We start from the raw sequence: 26,003 nt of genomic DNA on the forward strand, positions 1-26,003 counted from the left end.
TGCTCTTGTGTGTACTATTTGTGTGTGTGTGTGTGTGTTTGTTCGTGTGCTTGTCTAGCTCTGTAATTATGTACTGCTGGAAAAAAATACAGGAAAAAGGTACCAAATATACACCTATTCAAGATATGATGTTCTTCATTAAAGGGAACCAAAACCTTCATACTAAGTTACTTTTATTGTAAAGTTTAAGATATTTGAATAAAATCAGTGAAAAATTGAACAAAATCGGGCAAGGAATAAGGAAGTTAAGCTTTTTAAAATGACTAGTCACTAGAGGGCGATATTCAATTTGATGACATCATTTGTGGACAACTCTCCATGCCTTTTGTACATCAAATTTCACAAGTCTTTTGTTTTTTCCTATTTATTTGTGTTCTTGATCGGATTTCATAACATGTGAAGTAGAATATCATTTTGCATTCTATTATCTAAATCACAAGAAAGAAGGAAAAACATGAAATTTGATGTACAAAAGGCATGGATGTCATCAAATTGAATATCGCCCTCTAGTTACTAGTCATTTCAAAAAGCTTTAACTTCCTTATTCCTTGCCCGATTTTCTTCAAATTTTCACTGATTTTATTCAAATATCTTAAACTTTACAATATTGGTTCCCAGTTGCTAATTATCATATTCATGAATACCTATTAATTAGCATATGCACAAAATGCCATTTGTTTGGGTGTGTACAATTTTGTATGCAGTGAGGATTTTATAAATCTGTTTGTGTGTTCCTACTATGAGTATTGTGCTGCTAATTATTTCAGAACAATATTTTCAGTTATGGGGCTAAAAACAAGTAAAATTATTAATAGAGAATTAAAATCATATTTCCTGTTTTTTACATATTTACCGGACGTGCATCTTATTTACCGAACGGTATTTACCGGTATTTACTGCCGGTAATTACCTCCACCGGTATTTACCGCCCAACCCTGATTTAAAGGGATCGTTTAACAATGTTAAATCTGAGATACACGGCCCTACATGTACGTGTTTATATCAGTGTCTGTGATATGGTGTAATATTGAAGCCCTACAAAAATTGCCCTTCAAACTAATCAAGAATTGCCTCAAAAAAGTAAAAATCTTTGAGTAACCGGTCTTACCATACTCGTTTTCCCCCATAGAATGTAGTGTTATGAAAACCGTTTGGCAACGGTTTTAAAATTTGTAACTCTAATCATAAATATCTTGATAATCAGACAGGCGATCGGCTTGTAAAAGTCACCGGGTTCCTGACTGACCTAAAGGTTTATATCATTGCAGCATGAGCTAAATCCAGGACTTTGTTTCAGAATCTGAGACAAAGTCACCGGATCCCTTTAATAAACAGACTAAAGAGAGGTATATAAATGTGGATAGTGCACATAGATCATACAGCCTTTTCACACACAGCTAAAATGCATCGTATCTAGAGATGATTAGTATAAACGTGTTTAACTCAACAGTTTTAAACATGTTTATAGAAAATTTTCCCTGTGTGAACATCGTTTATACGATGTTGGGATAGATACAAAGTCGCGATTCATACGCCCCTATAAGCAGGCTGCAGATACGAAGTTCGTATCTAGAGAGCTTGACATTTTGTGTGTGAAAGGTTATTCGTGTTTAAACGTGTTTCAGACGTGTTTAAACTGGATGGAGCGTGCGCTTTGATTGATATGACATGACCTTCAATGCGCAATGGCACTACTGCGCATTTTACGAGCAGTAGTTAATCACGAAACGAATAACGATCGCACCGAAATTTCTGTGTGTGAATGATGTCGTATGTTCAGGTGATTAGTTTAAAGCCCTTTAAACTAATCATGTTTATAGAATTTTAGCTGTGTGTGAAAAGGCTGATAGTCAACTTCAAGTAGGTCAAGATTTTGTGCCTGGTTCATACTTCAAGTTTTCAACCATGATCCAACTACAATGCATAATTTTTCAATGCACAATATTTGAAAAATTACTTTATAACATTTTCAGAGTTCATTGGATATCTTTTAAATGATAGATGCTGAGGCCTGTTTGATTGATATTTTTGTTGTTGTTGATTTGTTAGGACATGTATGACCAGATATGAAGGTTGTTCTATATTCATTTCAGAACCAGAACATATTTCTACAGTTGACCTCACTTTATTCCAGAGTACCTAATTAAAGAGGAAATAACAAAATGCATATATTACCTCCACAATGTAGTCCATGCAATACATAAATCTGGTCAACCAATAATGTAGGTTTTTCCTTACTACCGGTATATACCCTTGAAAATGGTTAGTTTGTACTGTACTAGATGAACTTGTTTTGAAAATGCTCCATTAAATCTTTTTTACCAAAATACACCTTAGTACATTGTATTTGTTCAGTGTATGCAGTGCTGCACTATTTGCTTGGCCGTGTATCCCTTTTACGATATACGTACATGTACGTCTATGTTTGTAGGTTTGTGATGTGATAAAGGATTAAATTAAGCATGAATTTGTGCCTCAGCTCTCTGCTCATGCATGCAAATATGTAGTTAGCATTGATTACCTCTCACTCACTGCAACCACACTTCCTCGTCCAAGTTTAGATTTGGTGTCACTAGAATGACGAAACACATTTTCTCACGGTTCTCCAAGGCTGCGTTCATGCTGAAATTTTGAAGGCAGAATGAGCGATCTGAAACGCTCATCGTGATCGCAGTTCCACGATGTAGTGTTCATGCTTACTTCTCTGGCTCCCCCAGGCAATTCTCAGTGTGTGGCCTTAATTGGTCTTCCAGCTGGATTCGCAAACCTTCACTGTGCATGCTACGTAGACCCACTAGAGGTCAGTGCGTTGACCCCATTTAAACGCGTTTACAAATTGTAAACGCATCTTTTTGTGAGTTTACGATCGGCGATCGTGATCGCCGTTTTTCGGTGATTCTACAAAAGTGAGCTAAGACGCAACCGTGTTTTAAACTAAACGCGTAACAGATGCCTGATTCTGGCCGTCAAAATCAAGCATGAACGCGCCCTCAAGTAGCTTGTAAATACATGCACATTGGAGCTATCTTGAATGTATATGCTTACATAATGTTTTAGTATCATTTATGAACCATCTGACTACCGGTATGTAACATGTAGAGCATTAATTTTTAATGTAGAATTTATTGTTATAAATGTTTTAAATACTAAGGTTAATACGGTATTTGTTTTTTAAGCCATCTGAATTTGTAAGATATCTTTGATAAAGTTCATGGGGATGAAGATCTGCACAATTTTAGCAGCTGAACGAAGTGTTTTCCTTCTAGGTAGTGAGTGAAGTAGTTTGAAAAATAAACAATGACAACAACAACATTATCAGATCACCTCGTTTCCTCGATCTGTTTGCCCATTTACACATCCCAAACATAATTTCGTAAAATAGTCAGACTATCAATTACACTACTGGAAAATTTTATTTATAAATCGTCCAAGTTTGTCCGTACCAATTTTTCTTTTAGAAGTGCGCATGCACAACTTGTCAACATTTACACTGCTTAAATCATCGAAACTTTGGCAGGCGTTTCAAATAACCACATTTCAGAGGTTCATTTTTTTAATTTTAATTTTTTGTTGTTTGCTTGTAGTTGCTATAGTTGTTATGCAACTACTGGCGAAGCACTTAAATGTAAGAAAAATCAATGATTTTTGGTTGCAGTGTAGATGCAGCTATTGATAGAGAATCCAAGTCCCCCCCCCCCCCCCCCCCCCTCTCTTTCTTCCTTATCATCTCTAGATGGTGATTGTGAAGTTTGAAAAAAAATTGCATTTATAGAGTGGCCTACTGGTACATTTTATAATCATATTGCAATTATACTCTCCTATGAATTTCATACTTTCTACTTGCTTACACTTGACCTTCAACATTAATTGCTGTATAGGATTAACCTACTGTATAAAAAGTACTTTTGGTTTCGACATTGCCTGCAGAAGTGAACTTACAGTGTGTGCCTATTGTAGAGGTGTGCAATTTTTCGTTGTTTCCAAGTATTTCAAAAAATTCAAACTTCAAAGATAAAATTTAATTTATTGTGTTATAAAATAACAGTAAACAGAACCATTACACTTTTCCTTACAATCTATGTTCTAAGTGTGAATTTTTTTTCTTTCTGTGGTAGAATGTGGGTTTTGTTCTTTGATATGATGCCTGTCTCGTTGTGCAAATTGTGTTACAATACAAAATATATAATAAAGTCTTTATAAAAATATGATTTCTGTTCTTTTCTTTGATACTCCTTGTCAAGAAATATATTTTCTATTGATAGATTACTTACATGTACATAGTATACAAATAATGAATGGTTATGAGTTCAATAGTGCGAATATTTTCATGAGTTGAAAGATTAACATTCTATTCAACGAGGCGTCAGCCGAGTCGAATAGAATATTAATGTTAATCTTTCAACGAATGAAAATATTCGCACCATTGAACGAATGAAAAACATTCATTATTTGTTTTATACAACATCGAAGAAGATCTAATAGAACGTTAATCAACAAATTATGCTTTACTCCTTATATTAAAGATAAATTCAAGTTGCATTCAAGCCTTCTCGAATACATTCAGATTGCCTTCGCGTTAGATACACGCAGGGATACGCGCGCGCACGGCAGAGAGGTACGCAGTCTGCATATAACCAAAAATGCACGGCGCATATAACCAAAAATGCACGACCGTGCAATATACCATCTATTGAATATCATGTGACCAACAATCCTCCAATCAAATGACAGGGATCCACATAGGTGTTGTATAATTGCAACTGTTGCATACAATATATATGACATCTCATCTCTATAGATGCTCAATGCCAATACAGGGCTGTCGTTTAAAGCCGGTAACCGGTAAAACTTGCCGCCTATTCACTCGTTTCTTACCGGCTATAATTCCTATAATAAACCTTGCAAAAATCACAGAAAGTAGATCTAAATCAATGCTAATCCAAAATTTCCTTAATTTCGTCCAAGATATAATTAGTGCCGCACATACACGGCCGCAGTCGACGAAATCCCTTACGATCACGAACGCGACGTCGTCTGTACTTACCTAGACCTATCTATCTAACGTTACATCGCAGTTCTCCCCCCACAGCGCGGCGGCCAAGCCCGCCCGTCCGCGAATTTTTTTTCCGTACTCGAGAGGGCAAATACCCCATGTGCGCATGCGCGTGGACTTGTGATTTCTCTGCTACTTCCCATACGAAATGTACATGTATTCGCATCTACTGTGCACGATTCGCGTTCTACGAGTAAACGATGGCATAGTAGTCTTCAAACACAGACTCTGATTTGCCAGTTTGACAAAACAATTACGCATATATCGTGCGTAGCAATAGTACTAGTATTCAAGTCTGAGTAGTTGTATGATTCAGACATTTTAGTGCTTACAGAAATGCATCCCAAATTGAATAGCATGGTATAGTAGTCTGCAAGCACAGACGCTAATCGGACAGTTTGACAACATAGTGTCTTGAGTAGTGCTTTATATTCACATATGTGTAGTTTTATGATTCAGACCCTACTGGTGCGTGTATTGGAAAGGCATCTCAACTTGCAGAGTGGCATAGTAGTCTGCAAGCACAGACGCTAATCTGACAGTTTGACAAAATGATTATAAATAAAAGTAATACAGAGAGTGCGAGCATACTGGAGGGAGGGCTAGAGAGAGAGAGAGAGAGATATGGAGAGAGAGAGAGAGAGAGAAAGAGTGTGAGAGAGCAGTGGCACAATACATAGGCCTACCATGGGGTCTGGAATCATTAAACTACACAAACTTGCATAAAATCACTACTCATCAATACACAATATATTATTATGTCCTTGCAGACTACTATACTACACTCTACACATTGAGATGCATTTCTAACGCACGCACCAGTAGGGTCTGAATCATACATCTACGCAGACTTGAATAAAGTACTTCTCAGCACACTACTAGTATGTTGTCAAACTGTCAGATTAGCGTCTGTGCTTGCAGACTACTATACCATTCTATACAAGTTGGCGACTTGAATAAAGTACTTCTCAGCACACTACTAGTATGTTGTCAAACTGTCAGATTAGCGTCTGTGCTTGCAGACTACTATACCATTCTATACAAGTTGCAATGTATTTCCATATGCACTACTGGGTCTGAATCATACAACTACACAGACTTGAATAAGCACATCGCGACACATACGCATATTGATTTGTCAAACTGGCAAATCAGAGTCTGTGTTTGAAGACTACTATGCCATCGTTTACTCGTAGAACGCGAATCGTGCACAGTACATGCGAATACATGTACATTTCGTATGGGAAGTAGCAGAGAAATCATAAGTCCACGCGCATGCGCACATGGGATTTTTGCTCTCTCGAGTACGGAAAAAAAATTCGCCGCCCGTCCCTACCCCATTGCGATCCCGATGTGCACGCGAGAATACACACTGATCATAACAAAACTGAAGCTAGCTCGCTGTAACCAAACTATCCGTTGCCGATTTGATATTTGAAGATCACGGAAACCGGGGCCTATACACGTGCGTGCAATGTCTAGAGACAACGTACTTTAGATTCTGAGATGCGCAAATCGGCAACAGAGTTTTGAACTCGGCTGAGTTTAGGCCGGCCACGGCCGTCCCCGGCGGACCCCCGCAGCTAGCTCGCATGATATATGCAGGCTCGCGCTCCGCGAATATTCAAAACTAACTTCCGATCGCAGTTGAATAAAGTTTCTTCACTTTGTCAGGAAAACAGTGATATAACATTATAAAATGAACAGGAACTGAAGTAAATTCTTAAATGTATTCAATAATTTCATGTCAAAAAAAAATAATTAAATGAGAATTCATATGGGGAGCCAAATAAAAGTCACAAGTAAAAAAAAATCAAAATCTAGCCTCTGCTGCCCATTATTTAAATACTGTACATGTATTCAACAAATCATGATGTAGAAAGATTGAGTATGGTGCATCATCTCAGTTTAATTAAAAATTACAAAGTAATGGTACAAAGTGATAAATAATTATCAACTTAATAACTTTTCTTATGAGTTATGATTGTTCATGTAATATTAAACATGAACAATATGTGTGTTTATTACAATATATGTGTAATACAAGGTAGGAAAGATAACTACAAATTTTCTTCTTAGGTATGCACCAGATTGCACGATTTCAAGTGGAAAATCCCAAAAGGTCCCTACCGTGTGAGGGGGGACACCCCCCTCCCACACCCTCCCCCCCTCGGTCGCTTCGCTCCCTCGGGCTTGGTCGCTTCGCTCCCTCGCAGTGATGGTACCTCCTATAAAATTCAAATTACCTCCTTCAAAAATAATTAACAAGACCCCTGCAATATTTTCCCACTTTTTTTTTCTTCTTTCTAGACCTTTTCAACTGAGGCTTCGTCAAGGAGCTCCATACATAGCTCATAATCTCATACTAGAAACAGATGATGGTGCTGCACCCTACAAACCAGATTTCCTCTATATTGGAAACTTAAAAGGTAAGGCTATGACTTGCTTCATGTGTATTTGTCATTCCAGTCGGTGAAGAGGGGGGGGGGGAAGAAATATCCTCTCTCCTTTCAATAGACCATTCTCGTAATGTGATCAAATGTGATGCATAAATCTTTGTTTTTTTAAAGTTTCATGTTACTAATTATTTCATTCACCTGGTACAAATAAAAGTATTTCAACAGTCAGAATATGAATTGCATTTATTAATTGGTGCTAGGGAGGAGAAACATTATGACTTTTCCTACCTAACAACACAGAATACATGTGTATGCAATTCACATTCTGACTACTGAAACACAATTATTCGTAGCAGGTGAATGAAATAATTTGTAACTAGGCACTTTAATAACAAAGAGTGTAATATAAAATTTAATACACATATTAAAAAGAAAATCAAATTTGTTCATATTTTAACATTGCAGTTTTTTTTTTAGTTTGTCTTGATTTGTGAGTCTCTGACCTGGAGATCTTTCAAGTTTCGTCCAACTGCTGCATCTGACCATGGGTGCTAGCATGGTAATGTATTACTGTCTCTTCAAATCTGAAAAGAAGAGTGTTTAGCAATAGAAATAACTAAATCTCAATTCCCCTTTATCCAATCACCTTAAGATATTTCATTTTAATAGGTAATGAATGCTATTGAAAGCCTTGCAATAATTTTTCTTTTAAAACTAGTATCTAGTTGACTAGTTCAAATAGTAATACCAATTGAAGAATTAAACCGTCTATATAATAGTACCTTCTTTTAGAATCATGTTTGAAATTGTCTTGATACAGCAGGAAGTTCATTACAGGGAATCAGAAACTAGTCATGAAACCAGGCAAACCCGTTCCCTTTCTAATGTTATATGAAACTAAACACTTTACTAAACAATGTTTTTTTGATATCAAGTATTAATGGGCTTGCTTCAGGGCATGTTTTACCTATTATTAATATCACTTTGAGTCTACGATTGTATTACAGAGTAAATAGCGGATAATTATTGGGGAAGACTTCCTCTTTAACTGTGAATAAACAAGCCAGTCACGGAATATACCTACATGTAGCAAATAACAATGTATGTAAAGAAGAACCACATACATCATTGAAACATGTACAAAAGGAACCTGTGCAAAAAGACCTCCTGCCTATAGAGACCACTTTCTTGTCTCCCTTGGGTGGTCTTTATAGACAGGTTTCGCTATACATCCATAGCCAATAGCAATGCACAGAGTTGGGGTACCCCTGCATCACGTGACCAAAAATCAAAATCAAAGTGTGGGGGTTTAAATGTAGAAGTTTTAAACTATGCTCTTGTGTACAGGCAGGCCTCTCGCCAAGAAATTAAAAACGTGTGGCGCAACCCGAGGGGAAAATTTGACCCCCCCCCCCCCCCCGCCCCCCCCCAAAAAAAAAAAAAAAAAAAAAAAAATTATATATATATATTTTTTTTAATTATTATTTTTTTATTATTTTTTTATTTTTTTTTACAAGTATTACAAGTAATTTGATGAATTTTTATCATGGTATTATATTCCGGGCCATTTTCATATTTACCCTTGCACTAAATAATCTAAATTATCAATGTTATTCTATCTGTCTATGTTGGAATTTGTGAAATTTGTTATCCAATGTTACGAAGAAAACAAAATGAGAATGATCCTAGTTGTTTGGATTTTTTAAAGCTGTAATTATTTTCCTTATTTTAAAAACAAAATATTGCAATTTCTTATGTTCACACAAATTGCAGTAGGTCTACTCAAATTTCTGCAAGTATTTTACTTTATATTCAAGTAAAATAAATTCTCTTGTCTCAAAATGAAATTTATACACCAGTCAATGAAAGTTTGATTTGAGGTCAACACACACACAGACTAGGCCGCTGCGCTAAGCTAAGCACACAATACCATACCTGCCAACCCTTACGAATAATTCAGAATATTCTGTTTTTGGGGATTTCTAGGACCTGAAAATCCGAAATATTCAGATTTTTCACAATTTCGCGCCACGCATTATCTGTGTACGCGAGGGCCTTGTTTGTGTACAGTATGTTCTACTCCAATAGCTTTTGATCTTTGCATTGAAAGAATTTTGATTGCAGCTTCTTGAAAGTGTAGAAAACATGATGTAACCATTATTTCTTCTTTTTGTTTTCTGGGGTTGGGTGATACCTTTTTGGTAGAGCCGTCTATTGAGAAAAAATTCATAGGCATGCATTTATGTGTGCAATGTACACACACATGTAGGCCTTTGTCAAGCTTTGTAAGACTGTATTTTTTCAGTGCTTCTATATCAAATTTCATGTAAAATTTCATGAGAAAACAGTGAAATTACATGGATAACCAAAATGTCACAAAAATAAGTACCGGTACATGACATATTAAAGGCCTGTATTGTGTAGCCGGTCTCATTTGAATCAATAAAAAAATCATTACATCTATTTATAGCTGTGACAGTGTAGCTCAACGTGCACAATAGGTAGTGTTTTTCAAAAAAAATTCTGGATTGACCTTGCCTTTTTGTTGGCATATTGGGATGGATGCCGTCTTTCAAGTCTTATTTCCCCTTTGAGTCACCCAGTTTCGACAGTGATTCTTATCTCATCCGAGAAGCAAATCAATGACGTGCTTCAAATACTGAGCGGGCTGATTTGTCTCCAGTGCCTCCAAGGAGTTATTTTACAACTCCTTGGTGCCTCTAAATGTCTATGCATGTACACGTTCTTTGTACATCTGGCTGTACATTTTATTCTGTTTGAGTTCACGGTAAACAAATTGTAATTGTATTGTGAGATCTCATGCAGGACAACCTGTTGTATGGTGAGGTCTGGAAGACACACCTGAATGCATTCATCAAAAGAGCAACTCATACAAAGATGGCTAGGAAGTTAGGAACATAATGTTGTGTACATGTATGTGCCTCAAAGCAACTGCAAGTTCTAATAACCATCTAGAGAGTTGAAATATTACTGGTATTCAATAGTTTTACAGAGAAAAATTAACTACACCTGTAATAATTGGCAAGGGATGGTTTTAAGCTACATGTGAGGTAATTTGTAAGTGCAGGTTATGATTTTGAATAATACATGTATATTGTTTGGCCATGAAGTGGGGGGGGGGGGTCGTTCTCTCTCTCTCTCTCTCTCTCTCTCTCTCTCTCTCTCTCTCTCTTTGTAGGGCATATGTTTTTTTTCTCTCTCACCTTTCCTTTGCTTTTTATTCTTACTTTTATTAAACATATATATTCTACTAAAATCATATAAAATATATTTTAGTATGAATATTTTGTCAGATTTCATAATAACGTGGGTCTAATAACGTGGGTCATTACCATACATATACATGTAGCTTTATAAGTTAAGACATCTGTTAAAATGTGACAAAGTATTTAGTAATTATATGAAACCTGAAATTTTGCCAAAATCCTAGTTTCATACACAGTATCACCCATTACATGTACATGTAACTTTAATGCGTGATGCACAAAAATAATACACCAAATAATACACACTGGATAAATGTATATGTGCTACTTCACATGAAGTCATTGTGGTTATTAACTTTGGCTACTACAGAAGATTACAATTTGAATTACAGTAGCTTTTCACAAAATGTGAATTAAGATACACGTACCAGGGGAAGTAAACAGGATACTATTATTGATAATATCCATGAACTACCAACCACATAAATTCCCAGCTTTTGTTGACACTGTGAGCAGCCTTTCTTTTACTGGTACCAGTACTGGTAGTCAAAATCAGGAGAAAATAACAAAAATATATAACTTCATTGAATTTTTGAAAGATATATACATGTAGGTAAGTGGGATTGTACTTAACGTTTAAGCTTACCGGTATACCAACCTTAACACAGTAGGTAGGCAAGCTTTGGTCCACTCCTGTGACCTTTCTCAAGCCAAGTGATTATTCACACAGCTTCTTGCTGTCTGCTGCCTTGAGATCACTGGAGCAAAGACAGGTGACAAGGAAGAGCTAGAGTCCCTATTTAGTGAAGGGTTGGGGATTGTACTTAGCCATACATTTAAGCCTACATATACAATGTATCTATTTTTTTTATTTCTAATTTGCATGTTATACATATTATCTGAGCACTTAGAGGAAGGGGAGGAAATAAATAGAAATGTAACATTAATTGAGTATTTTAAAGGCACACTGTCCTACTTGTAGCTACTTGCTCCCTCTATATAGAAAACTTCCCAAATCGGTGCCTGTTGGTCCCCCATGATCCTCTTTTCTTATGTTAAATGAGAGCCGAGTTAATGAGATAGCCACCTGTCACAGTGACCTCGATGGCTCTCTGGGTGGTCTAATCCCTTCTAGCTGCAGTAGTAAAGCCTCCCTTTAAAGGTCCTATTTTAAGTTGACATAAATAATTTAGATCTCATGTTTGCATACTTTCACTGGATAAAGTAACATAAAGATTAAAGAATAAATCGATTATTAAAATTAGTTATCATTCATATCTAAACAGATAATATTTCTGGTTAGACGTGTCATGGGATCACTTTTCTGTGATCATTCTTCAGTGGATGTAAATCACAAAATTTCACATTATGCAGATGACAAAATTATATTGATTTCTCACTCAAATCTAGAGGAAAACTTCAAGGTTTATGTAAAGTGTTTAGAATGAGTTGCAGAGATACTGTACATATCTTCCTATTGCGTAGTCATGGTACAAGACTAATTTACTCCAAAAGTGCTCTGCCGCACTTGATACCGGCAGATAAAAGATGCGGAAACAAAGCAGGATCGTTTTCATTATGCACTGGCCTCTGGAGAAGTTCATCTCAATAATATTGTTGCCTCGAGCAGGGAAAAAATTAATATTTATTTTTCGGGGGCTACTTTTCCTCGAGGAAGAAAACATGTTCTCACGCTACGCTTGGATGGCGCAGGATCAAAGAGAATGGGGCTTATTAATATTCAGAAACCTGATATCTTCCTCTTTCTTCTGAGAGGTTCTATAGGTCCTTTAATTTCTTTTTTCTATGATTTTTGTCATTTTCCCTTCCACAAATGCATCATGTAAAGTATAAATGATTTGACGTTCTGAATGCATGCAGTTCTCATGGTATTTAACCATGAATCATCACAAATTACTGGTTATGTCAATTAACAAGAAGACAATGGAAAGTAAATAATCATGCATTGCATTTTTGGCAGGGCTATTACATCACAATATCATACCTGCCAACCCTCCCGAAAAATCCGGAATATCCTGTTTTTCTGGATTTTTAGGACCCCAAAATGCGGTAGATCTTGGATTTTCAAAAATTCTTTTTTTTTGTTTTTTTTTTGTTACTTAAGCCAATTAAGCTTTTTTTATCATATGCCGCGATGTGAGAGTTCAGCGTTGAAGGGCTGCATGACTGAGCAGCGAATTTGTATTCACTTTTTTGCACAGATTTACCACGTATTGCCAGTTACACTGCCGCTGCATGTGCGAACACCTGTTAAGGGTACAGATTTCTTATTTTTGAAGACATACATACCGTGCTAAAAATTCTTAATTCTCATTTTCAAATGTTGGCAGGTATGCAATATGTGCATGGTTTGTCATTTTTCTTGGAGACTTGTGGCCATGTCAATGTACATGTACTGTACATGTATTTACAGTGTATCTCATACAGTGCACAAACATTTTAGTGTCTAAAAATTCTTTTAAACTGAAGGATTTGTGACTTTAATTGGATTTTTTAAACAAATAAATTTGTGAAACGTGGACTGGTTGATATAACTTGTAGAGCCTCTGTCAAATAATTTTTAGATGTGAGCTTCTTAGCTTCAATATGTCACATTCTCATGAAACATTTAATTGGGACAAAATTACAAATTATTGAATAATTTAGCTATGCTTGTATACTGGCTGGTTGTGCCATTGTTATGGCATTTTCTTTGTTGACTGCATTGTTTGGCCTAGCCATGTTTACAATAGTGAGGTCGGTTTCAAAGCATTTCCTGGGTGTAGTCACCGTGGAGGATAGAGGTTTTTATGACGGAACCTGAATGACACATTACACCACAACAATACATACATGTAGTTGTTTGTGATTTGGGTATTACAGTTGAAATCATGATTTAAAACATTCAAGCAAACAATGCTTTTCAAGCACACCTCTTTCCCCCTTCCCTCCCCTCCCTCCCCTCCCTCTCCTCCCTCCCTCCCCTTTCTCTTCTCTGTCTCTACTGTTGTTCACTTCTCCCTCCTTACCCCCCTCTCTTTCTCTCCCCCGCATTTTTAACTAGCTACATGTATTCTCATCCTTTTATCTGAATTGATTTTGAGATGTGAATCATCAGTTACATATTATGCTATCATTATCATTTGTCTGCAAATTGTTTTCATATCAAAACACACATGAAAACATGACTAATGCGATATTTGTTTCGAAACCTATCCCTTCCTTTGATTAAAGAAAGTCGCATATTATTAAAGAGAAACTTTTTTAAATACTTTTTTGTTGTTGGTCAACCATAAATAGTTTTTAGTGACATGCTCTCATAGAGTTTGCTACAAAGTGAACTACATGTATTGCATGCAATGATGGCCTACTCTTTAGTAACTGTCAGTGGCTTTTTAGATTGGGGAGGAAAAAAGGTCCCTTCCAATTTGTTTGGATTTCTTCCACAAATGTGGCGCATCTCGGATGATATCCCTTGCCTAAAATGCATGTGTTATTAAGTTAAGTGCCGTGCCGAGCCACTAAATGTCACTCTATCATACTATTCTTTGGATGATGTGGATTTAGATTGAATCCTTCTTTGAAAGACCCTGCAGGGAATGAGGTCATTAATATACTCTCTGATAGGCTTTGTCTCCAAGTATGACTCATATTAATTGATTATTTTCTTAGAAATTGATAGGAAATATTATTATATATATATAGTTCAGGATTTATTTCCTTGTTTTATCAAAGAATGTGTACATTTCACACTGATTTAGACTTCTCATTAAAAATAAAAGATTAAGAATAGTTTTTTCTTTGTTGGAGATCGATACAGGAAAAATGTTAAATGTATGTACATGAGGGACTGAGGGTAGTTGATTTAATTGAATTTTTCATCATCAATTGATACAATTGTTGCAAAAATACAATGTAGCTGTGTTTATGATTTACTAAATCATAATTGTTCTTTCATCCCTTTGACCTTTTCAGCGTATATGATTTACCTTCGTGTATAAACACAGTTGATTTTACTTTTTCATCCTCAGGGAAGAGGAGGACCCATACATATATGTATTACAAACAATGTGATAATGAGAGAGCAAAACTATAATATGAAATAGAAAAGGACTATAAAAATAGTGAAATGATTTTAGAACTGCACTCCGCCCTTCATTTAAAGCAGGAGTGCACTACTTGTAGCTACTTGCGCCCTCTATATAGCAAACAATGCCTAAGCGGTACCCGTTGATTCCCCATGGTCCACTTTTTCTTATGTAAATTTAGAGCTGATTTGATGAGATAACCATCTGCCAGTGACCATGGCCAAACTAGTGCAGATAGGCTTTAACCTTAAGTTTTGTGTATGATCTTTTTCAGATAAGCCCAAGAGTAAGGTCCATGGAGGTATCACCAATGGCATGTTCCAGGGTGTCATCTATGACGAGGATGATGAGTATCATATAGAACAAGCCAAGTACCACCTGGATGAAGCCAGTCTCCCGGACGCAGAATCTCATTCGGTCATCTACAAAGCCTCTGACGTGACACACCCTGATAATGGAGGGTGTGGCCTTAATGATCGGGTGTCTAAATGGATGAATAAGATCCAGAACTCCAGAGTCGACAACGACAATAAGAGAGAGAAAAGGGTACAAACATGATTCGCATTATTCTGTCTTAAGTAGTTACTACCCTGTATATTACTGTAGAAGCGTGATGGCATAGTGGTTATGTCACCAGATTGTGGATCACATGGCTTACAGTTCAAGTCCCCCCATGGCAGTTAATGTTTTGACATTAATCTACATTTGCCTCTCTATACCCAGGTGAAGTAATTATGTATCCATCAGGAAGAAATTCTTTGAATGCTTTAGCACCTTATTCATTTTGATAGCTTAGTTAAAGCCAGGTAACTATACAAGTTCAAGACTTTTCAGGAGTTGGGGGGGGGGGGAGTAGTATTATCCCCTATGAGGCTACCCTGGGTAAACAAGAAACATTGCCATTACTAGTGACTATTGCAGTAATTCAGACGTACATATCTTTCATTCATATCTCCTTATTCCTGTCAGAACTTGGTGATGGCTTTGAAAAGAAGCAACTTGGCAATGAATACCGTATTTACCGGCGATAAGGCCGCACCTCCGCATAGGCCGCACCCCCAACTTTGACATTTCGTAGAGAAAAAAAAAAAGGAAAAAAAAAAACGGACCAAAGAAAATAATCGTAATTTTCTTGTAGAACTCTATTTTTCCTACAAACTAATACCAAAATTATCAATCATTTTATAAATTTACAGGAAGTTTACCTAAAAAATGATCGTAATTTAGCAAATCTTCATCAATTTTTAGGCAGATTAGCACATTCATTGGACACTAGAGGGCGCTTCGCATGCATACAGAAACCTGAATGGCCATCTTTAGCTTGCATGCAGTGAGTTTGCACTAATATAATCCTGCCATAACCAAGCTGTGGCCATATAATGTTATCCGGTCTTACCCCTATCGTACCGCCTAATGGAGAAAATAAACAAGCTTTTGTATTGTTATTAGAGATCTACCGAGGTTAGTTTGTCGCTTTAATTAATTAGATAGTCTCAATTATAAATCAGAATTATCTTACTGAAAAGTTAAGAACACCGACGATTGCGCGCTGTGAATCTCCGAAGGTGCGTTGGATTTGTTGGCAACTCCCAGCCCCGTAGCTCCCCACCACAGAGTGTGTGAGCGAGGTATGATTTTGGTTACCGGGCCATGCGTTCTAATTTCTTTGGTTGCACAACGATTAAAAAGATAACTTCTTCAAATTTGCTGCTGACGTGGTTCAGACTAGATCTTGTCCGATGTGTTTTCAAGTCAATTTTGTTAATATATTTTTTTGTATGAAGTTGCCTACAAATAACGGACGTGCTGTTTTGACTTGCGATTTTTACTGTTTCGGCGTAAAGGCCGCACCCCGACTTTTTGATATTTTCTCTTCCAAAAATACTGCGGCCTTTACGCCGGCAAATACGGTAGTACTCCTGAATGACATAGAAACCTACATGTCATAGAAATTAAATAAAGAGATCCAAGAATACAACATTATTTATTAAAAAAATAATTGAATACTGTATTCTACAATATTCCATACGTGTGTGAGAGGATCTCCTGTGTCATATTTCAGTCTCATGTCACTTCAACTTTTGTTGCACCCCGCCAGGAAGCCAACGTCAACTGGCAAAACGTCGCTCATGGAGCCTCAGAGAACAAATACACAGCACCCGAGCGGACCAGACGTGCCGTATACAACAGTGAGAATAAAGCTTGCAGTCTGTATCTTCAGGCTGACCACACCTACACGGCACATTACTCCAATGATGTGTCAGAGGTCATTCTCAACCTCAACAACCATGTTTCAGCTATCAACGCCATCTATATAGACACAGAATTTGCCCATCCAAACTACGAAACTATCAGAGACATCAATTTCTTTATCAAGAGAATCAGGGTATGTAATAGAATTCCCTCTCACCATCCCTCTCTCCCTCACCATCCATCCCTCCTTCTCTCCCTCCCTCCTTCCATTCCTCCCTCTCACTCTCTCTCCCTCTCACCATCCCTCTCTCCCTCCTCACCATCCATCCCTCCTTCTCTCCCTCCCTCCCTCCCTCTCTTTCTTCCTCCTTCTATTCCTCCCTCTCACTCTCTCTCCCTCTCACCATCCCTCTCTCCCTCCTCACCATCCATCCCTCCTTCTCTCCCTTCCTCCTTCCATTCCTCCCTCTCACTCTCTCTCCCTCTCACCATCCCTCTCTCCCTCCTCACCATCCATCCCTCCTTCTCTCCCTCCCTCCCTCCCTCCCTCCCTCCCTCTCTTTCTCCCTTCTTCCATTCCTCCCTCTCACTCTCTCTCCCTCTCACTTTCCCTCTCTCCCTCCTCACCATCCATCCCTCCCCATCATCCATCCCTCCTTCTCTCCCTTCCTCCTTTCATTCCTCCCTCTCACTCTCTCTCCCTCTCACCATCCCTCTCTCCCTCCTCACCATCCATCCCTCCTTCTCTCCCTCCCTCCTTCCATTCCTCCCTCTCACTCTCTCTCCCTCTCACCATCTCTCTCTCTCCCTCCTCACCATCCATCCCTCCTTCTCTCCCTCCCTCCTTCCATTCCTCCCTCTCTCTCTCTCTCTCTCTCCCTCTCACCATCCCTTCCTCCCTATCTATCACTCCCTCCCTCCCTCTCACTTTCTCTCAAATTCAATGATTGTTGAACTTGAAATAATGTCTGACAGATAATATTACACATCCTACTTATCACAACTCAATAGATGGAGTTGGGACTTTTCAGAGCCCTAAGCTATTTTTAGAAACAAATAAAAAATTGATGTGATTTACACCGGAACTTTTCATTTTTTTCCTCCAAAGTTTATAAACTAAATGCCAAGAATATGGAGATGTATTTATTTAAAAATTAAAGATGTGTGCTTGATCTTTGTTTTCTAGGTTAATGGTACAACCCAACAAGCTGATGCTTCCAATCCCTTCCGCTTCCCTAACATTGGTGTCGAGAAATTTCTGGAACTCAACTCACTGCAGAACCACGACGAATACTGCCTAGCCTACCTGTTTGCAGACCGAGACTTCAACGAAGGTGTTCTGGGTTTGGCCTGGGTTGGCTCTACTGGAAGTAAGTCGGCATTTGTCTTGTCTTTCTCAGGGGAGTGTTTCACAAAGACTAAGATCGACTTTAAGTTGGACTTAAACATGGCAGGCCGTTCACGCCACTGTTTGCTCTCAACTTTACGATCTTTAGATAATATTTTTTCCTTCAATAATGAATTATCAAATAATGTAAATTCTGTAGATTTGTGACCATGATTTGTACGTCCCTTTGAGAGACCAATACCAGTCAATGGTGAGAGCAAACAGTGGCATGAACGGCCTGCCATATTTAAGTCCAATTTAAAGTTGATCTTAGTCTCTGTGAAACACTTCCGTGGAAAAACAAAAATATTGTTTGTATTATAGTAACTGTGTCTATATTACAACTAAATGCTAATTGACAGTATGTGCATTACCAAACATTTTGTACTTGTTTTGGTAAGGCATATGTAGCTAAGATAGTCCTGAGGACCAAAAACATGAAACTCTAGATCAAGTTTTTCTGAAGCTGGTAGCACATGATGCGAAGTGTTTACTTGATGTGCATGTTATATCTCTCTGTCTTCTATTGTTAGATTGACCAAATATGGATTATGTCAAGTATTATTATGGCATCTTGGCTACATGATATCCAGAAGATTATATTTTGCCATCTTAAATTTTTTTTTTATTCATTACTTTCTTTCTCCAAACCTCTTTTCTTTTTTCTAACTTTCAATTCTTCCCCACTCCCCCTCTCTCTCCTCCTTTTCTCTCTCTCTCCTCCTCCTCCTCTCTCTCTCCTGCTCTCTCTCTCTCTCTCTCTCCCTGTCTCTCTCTCTCTCTGTCTCTCTCTCTGTCTCTCTATCTCTCTCTGTCTCTGTCTCTCTGTCTCTCTCTGTCTCTCTCTCTCTCTGTCTCTCTATCTCTCTCTCTCTCTGTCCCTCCCTCCCTCTCTCTGTCTGTCTCTCTCTCTCTCTTTTCTGTCTGTCTATCTTTGTTTTCCCCCATCAAGGTACATCTGGCGGTATCTGTGAGAAGAGTTCTAATTTCCAAGGCGTCTATCAGAGTTTGAATACCGGGGTTGTCACCATCCAGAACTATGGTTCCACTGTAGCAAGCAAAGTCTCACACATCACATTCGCTCATGAGCTTGGTCACAACTTTGGCTCTCCTGTAAGTACCGTTGGACAGGAACAAAAACAAAATGATCTGTATGGAGCTATAAGGGTGTCATACCTGCCAACCACTCCGATTTAGGCGGAGTTACTCCGCTTTTTTCATACCCACTCCGAATTCCGATTGCATGCCTCAAAACTCCGATTTTTTGTCATTTTAAAATATTTTTAAAACAAACGACTGTTGCATCACGCCTTACGGGGAAACGATAAACAAAAGTACTTTATATAGCGAATGCCGCCTTATCACATAGCCTCCGCACACAGCGCTGCATGTCGCACGCATTCACTCATAGGTTCACTGAATTTGACTACACTGGATAGACACTTTCGCGCACATGGTCCGTCCGCCGCCATCTTGTTTAATTCCAAAACAACACGGCCGCTACGTATGCTACGTGCGTTCGTGCCTTTTGAGGGGAGCATGGGGGTAGAAGATCGTGCGCATGGCGCCCGCAATATAGTAGCGAAGACTTCGGTGATTCAGCGGGCGCATTGCAAGTGCAGTGCGGTATACGGTGTGTTGTTGTTCATGAACGCCGGGCCTAGCGGCCTGGGCTGTATGGTGTGTCTGTGGTACTGGTGAGTGTACGTGTGCGTGTGTAGAATACGAGTTCTGCCATTTGACTGTGGATTCGAATTTGCCATTCGACGCTTGAACGAGGTGTTTTCTTCCTGAATATTATCAAGGATTCACTCAAAAGAGCGAGTACCCGAGAAGGAGATCCTTTGACTGGAAACAGATTTTTAAAAACGTTTTTATGCACATCTTTATTTTGGACTTGAATATGGTAGGTTCGAAATGCAGTAAGAGTGATGCGGGGTGTTTGTGTACGTTTTGCGCGAAAATTATGCTGCGGTGTCTTGCGTTACGGAAAGACCCCCATTTGTTACGGACAAATATGGTAAATGTTACTGACAGCCATCCTATAGGGTTGGCATCTCTGCCCCCCCCCCCCAATCTACGGGCTACTACCCCAATCCTTCGGTGGTTCGCGACCTCGTAGTCCATCCAGAAAAATTTACTCCTAATTTCTCTTGTCTCAGGTTGGCAGGTATGGGGTGTTGACTCGTATACCGTAATTTTAAACACGGGTTAAAGGTAAACTTGAGGTCTGGTAACTATAGAAAATAAATTCTCACAGAATCCAACTAAAATTACACTGAATGTTCAAGATTTAAATAATATAATTACATATCCACATGATTCAGGATGTGATAGGCCGAATACATAACATTGTAAAAAAAACATAATAAAAAATGTATGGTTGTAGATTTAATCAAATCAAATTTAAAGTATAATTTTATTTGTTAGAAATACTAGAACCTTTACGTTCAAAAAGGGACAATCAGATTATGATCAACTTTTCAATTGAAAATGTAAATGTAAATTTGTGAGAAACACGGTGAGATAGAATATGCTTCAGAAGATAAAATAGGAAAGCCTGGGGGGGGGGGGGGGTGGGTGTTTCGCAAAGATCCCAAGTCAAACTTAACTCTTAGTTGGACTTAACAATTATGGAGAGCCATTTGTAGCCTTAAAATAAAATATTTAAAAAAGCGAAAGTCAAGTATTTTAGAGTTTTTATAAATTCCACATCAAGAACTTGAAATCTCCTTGATAATAGAAAATATGAATGATTTGAATCAACATTTTATGCCTTTTCAAATGACTTTTACAAAATATGTTCATAGATTAAAGATCATAGTTAACAGATAAGTCCAACTTAGAGACAAGTTCAAACTTATGATCTTTGTATACCCCCCCCCCCCCCAAGGAGTGGTGATATTAAAACTGAAAGCTTATGTATTGAATGAATGTGATTGTACCGACAGCATGACTACCCTGAACGATGCCGGCCAGGTGATAATCCTAACACACGAAGCGATGGTAACTACATCATGTATGCCAGCGCTACGTCAGGAGATAAGCGTTTCAATGATGAGTTTTCAGACTGCAGTATCGCCAACATGACCGCAGTCATCAGGGAGAACGGAGGGTGTTTTGATCGTAAGTTCTTCTTCTTCTTCACCTTTAGGAACATTTTTTTAAAGAATCAATATCTCCATCAAGCCCCCCCCCCCCCCTTGCCAATTACATTGATTGTTATCCGTTTCCATTTACTCTCATTTTTCTTTGGAGACAGGTTTAATAACATATTCATACTTTATGCATACTTCTGATCCAAAATCTGAATATGTTTAATAAACAATTCTATAAAGAGTCGCTTCAGTTTGTCAACTCGGCTCTGACGGTGACATACAGTACCTAAAACATGGCTTTTGTCTGTGAGAGAGATGCCAAGAATTTCCCCTTTTATAAGAGGTGAAATTTACGATCGTGATCGCTAACATGAACTTACGTTCCCGAAAGAATACAAACAATCAGAGAAATTCACTTTTTTGAGAAAAAAAAGTCCAATGATCAATGCAGAAAAAAAAATGAAAAAAAAATGAAATTCTATAGTCTTTCTGACCTGCTCAAGCCTAGTTTATGTATGTACGAAGTCTATTCAAAATCCACACTGTTGTCTCATGACAAGGCATTAGGATGCCCTACGGGTTTCAGGCATCGGTTTATTGAAAAGGTAAACCATGATGACTTGGGTCTTTTCTTCAAATTGTATAAACATAATGAAAATCATTGTAACATTGGCCATATATGTCAATTCTTTTACATTCCCCCTCTCACAGGGCAACGATAAGAATATTTCTTGCACTCAGTTATAATTGTATTATCTACAAGGCCATGTTATATTGCATAATTTTGCAATTAACTTGTGCTGCCCTGCATCCTTCTTATTGTCAAACAGTTTCAGGGCTTTTGGGTGATATGAGCTAATTTCTCTCTGCATCAATCTGTATTTTTTCTCTATCTTCTCTAATTATTTCTCCCATCTTTTTACAACTGCTGGCTTTCTTCCATTCATCATTTCTTTGAAGAATTGTTGATGTAATAAATGACATTTTTCCCATTTCTCTCTGCTTCAATCTGTATTTTTTCATATTTTCTTGTTATGTCTCCCATCTTTTTACCACTGCTGGCTTCCGTCCATTCATCATTTCTGTATAGAGTTGTAGATGTAATAATAAATGACTGTTTCAATCCTTGTGTGTGTGTAGGGAGCGACCTTCCCATCTGTGGCAATCTGATTGTAGATGGAGAGGAGGAGTGTGATTGTGGATATGAAGACCAGTGCGATGACCAATGCTGTACAGCAGCTACATGCATGCTAACACCAGACGCAATGCAGTGCAGGTAAGTAATGGCATTCTCTCTCTCCCTCCTCCTCCTCCTCCTCCTCCTCCTCCTCCTCCTCCTCCTCCTCCTCCTCCTCCCCCCCCCCCCCCTCTCCTCTCTTCTTCTCTTCCTTCCTCTCTCTCCCCTCTCTCTCTCTCTCTCTCCCCTCTCTCTCTCTCCCTCTCTCTCTCCCTCTCTGTATTTTACATCATTAAAATTCTGCTTTATTATCCACAAATCATAAAATGATAATTCGTTTTGTTTACATAGTAATGAATACAGATAATTCTTCAGATGATAATATAAGATGTAATTAGCAATTATTGAACAGGAAACATGTAATATGAGGCACAAATGTAATAGATCATTCATCTGTCATTTTATCAGTTTATGCTCCAGCTTGAATAAACTAACTTGAATTGAATAAATATCTGAAGTCAATATTTAGTCAGTTGGAAATATGTTGAAAGCTTCAAAATAATCTCAGGGCTTAGATTCCATTTTCATATTATTAATGATCCCTTTGATATGGAAGATAATTGGAAACGCTGATTAAAACAACAGCAACTAAAGAGCCATAGATTATGTACTTATCTGTGTATCTAAAATGATTATGTTTTTGAGTTGAATGTGTAATTGATTCTGAATGACCTGTGAAGACAAGTTCTAGAAACCCTTCTGTGGTATCACCTTTAACAATACCCCCCCCCCCAAAAAAATAATGATAATAATAATAATAATACAAATAAGAATGGACTTCACCCCCATTCACAGCTGCAGATATTTGAATAAACCTGTAAACATTTTAATGCATGTAGGATTTAACTCTATACTCTCTTTTGTTCAAAACCTTTACCTGCAACATTGTTTAAAGTATATTGTATTGTACATATAAACCGTGCCTGTGATGAAAGTAGACTGTGGCAATCAACTGATTTATTAATCAGTACGGTGGATTCATTTACAGCGCCATCTAGCGACACCAGTGTTTAGTTAATTTCATGTGATTCATTATGGGAAAAAGTGAACAAAAAATAGCAGCTGTGGCATTATTATATACCCTGAGAGATAATAAGGGCATTTAGTGATAAATCAGAAGTTTTGGTGGGGAAGGTTCGAATAGCTTATCCGAGGTAAAAATTTGCGCCGATATCAAAACAATCAATCTCATTGAATGAATTTACATAGTTACGACCACTTTGGTCATTTCAATCGGTGGCTAGCGTTATGCTGCAGGGCATTGGTTGAAAGATGTCGACCCGGGAGCTGAAAGATTAGCCAATCGCGGCTTGCCAATGGGGGCGCTGTTTGATAATTGTGTATCCAGTTGGCCAAAGCTTGGAAAGTATTGCAAGGGTCAAATTCACCACTGCACATGTGAGTCAGCTACCAACTCATTTCAGGGAAGATGTCTTGCATCTTTCAAATCCATGTTAAAAACTCTCTGTATAAACTCAATGCTAAGTTCTCTATACACGCAATTTGATCATTGTCAGTGTTAAGCTGTATAGTTATGTGAGTAATTGCTGTTGCATTATAATGGTCTGTAAAAGTTTCCATTATCATTTTCTTTATTGTACGCCACTTTAAAGTAGACACACAAAGAATGAAAAGTGTTTTTAATTGATGCAAAACTCATATCATTGCGAAGGGGAAGCCTTACTGATCAAATGCAACAACTCTCCTCTTCAAAATATGTTTGGGGCCCGCAGTAATCAACTCTCTCTCAAAAATGTTAGTTTCGAGATCCAGATTTTCTGCCTTCAGCGGTCCTTTGTAGAGCATCAATATTTGTGACGTCACACACGGGACACGGCTGGCTAGCTGCAGACTAATACACGCGCGACTCTGGTAGACGGCGGGTACTGAGCTGTGTGTCCAGTGTGTGACGTCACTATTCAGAGCTCGCTACGCTCGTGTGTTTGGCTTACGTTCAGGGGCGTTCGGGGGTGTAAGAAGGGTCTTGAAAAATTGCATTTTACGCCTTTCCATGATATCTTTATGATTTCTCAGCAAATTATTCGTGTTTTTCAAGAGAAAACCTTTCCATCCATATGTAATTTGTTCTAATTATCAGTTGTATTGAATTTTTCTTTGTGTAGCTCCTTTAAAACATTGTTGAAAAGCGCTTTATCAATACCACTTATTATTATTATTATTATTATTACCAGTATATATCCCTTGAAGATTCAGCTGCTAATCTCCTTGTTTTGTGTTTTCTTTTTCTTTTGTGTGGTCATTCTTATCTTGCAGTCCTTCCCAAGGGCCATGCTGTACATTAGGTTGTCAATTTGCTAATGTTACATTGTGCAGGGCTCAGTCAGAATGCAGTATTTCGTCATACTGTACATATCCTTTACCAATATATATCTCTTGTATTACCTGGAAACCCATAGACGTGACTCATGCTCTCTTCATATTTAAAGATAAAGTAGAGTTCTGGTCATGCGATTGCATTGTGAACAAAACGGTGTGGAATCAATCAAAAAAGGTTGATCATCTAGCATTTAAGTATTGGTGTGTACTGCAAGGTTCTGGAATCGTCAAAATGATAAGAAATTTGGCCCAGTCTTGGTAAAGATACAAGCACTGAACACAGAAAGATGTATATGGGACTACACGGACATGTGGCATAAAAATCCTTCCTGATTTTTATGATGTTACATGACAATGCCATATTTAGAATATTAAGGCATTTGAAAAGCCATGCTTTTCAGGGAATAATTTTTATCCACACATATGTTCTTCCACACTTGCATAATACAATGATAATGCTCACAAATTATTGTTCACCTTTTCCCAGAATTCAACCGTCTCTTTAAGATGTACGATCGACTACAGATTATGATCAATTGTAAGTTATTTTATACCAGCACATCAGGGATTTTGAGGAACAGCAGCCAAAATCTCAATCCCAAGTGTGTATGTAAAATGACTACAGTTCAGAGTTTTCACAGTATTATGGTTTTAATTTGGCAGTTTGAGTATTACTTTATTCTGTCTTATCCGATGACTTCTATAAACCATGCAAGATTCAGTTTTGTCTTTTCTAATTCTCTGAAAGTGGAGGGGGTATGAGAATCAAGATATGAACGCCTTCAATCTAACGACCCGTTTGATGAATTTGATTTTTATTCAAACATGGTCCCCCATGGTCCCCTTTTTCTTATGTTAGCGCTGATTTGATGAGATAACCACCTGTCAGTGACCATGCAGGGAGGTCTAATCCCTCCTGGCCAAACTAGTGCAGACGGGCTTTAAGGTGTAAAATCGACTTCAAGTTATGATCAATTATAAGTT

At 37.9% G+C, this 26,003-nt stretch overlaps 1 protein-coding gene across 1 annotated transcript in view; it reads left to right on the forward strand.

Annotated features, from left to right (window-relative positions):
• Nucleotides 1–26,003, forward strand: part of LOC115919534 (disintegrin and metalloproteinase domain-containing protein 10-like) — a 44,956-nt gene that overhangs the window by 10,367 nt on the left and 8,586 nt on the right. The window contains exons 3-10 of the mRNA XM_030973607.1: nt 7,364–7,482; nt 15,042–15,313; nt 16,866–17,153; nt 18,147–18,330; nt 19,300–19,460; nt 21,299–21,473; nt 22,586–22,721; nt 24,957–25,052. Coding sequence (XP_030829467.1) covers nt 7,364–7,482; nt 15,042–15,313; nt 16,866–17,153; nt 18,147–18,330; nt 19,300–19,460; nt 21,299–21,473; nt 22,586–22,721; nt 24,957–25,052 — 1,431 coding nt within the window. The remainder of the gene's footprint in view (nt 1–7,363; nt 7,483–15,041; nt 15,314–16,865; nt 17,154–18,146; nt 18,331–19,299; nt 19,461–21,298; nt 21,474–22,585; nt 22,722–24,956; nt 25,053–26,003) is intronic.

This window comes from Strongylocentrotus purpuratus, unplaced genomic scaffold, assembly GCF_000002235.5.
Source record: "Strongylocentrotus purpuratus isolate Spur 01 unplaced genomic scaffold, Spur_5.0 spur5_scaffold_6, whole genome shotgun sequence".
Lineage (NCBI taxonomy): Eukaryota > Metazoa > Echinodermata > Echinoidea > Camarodonta > Strongylocentrotidae > Strongylocentrotus > Strongylocentrotus purpuratus.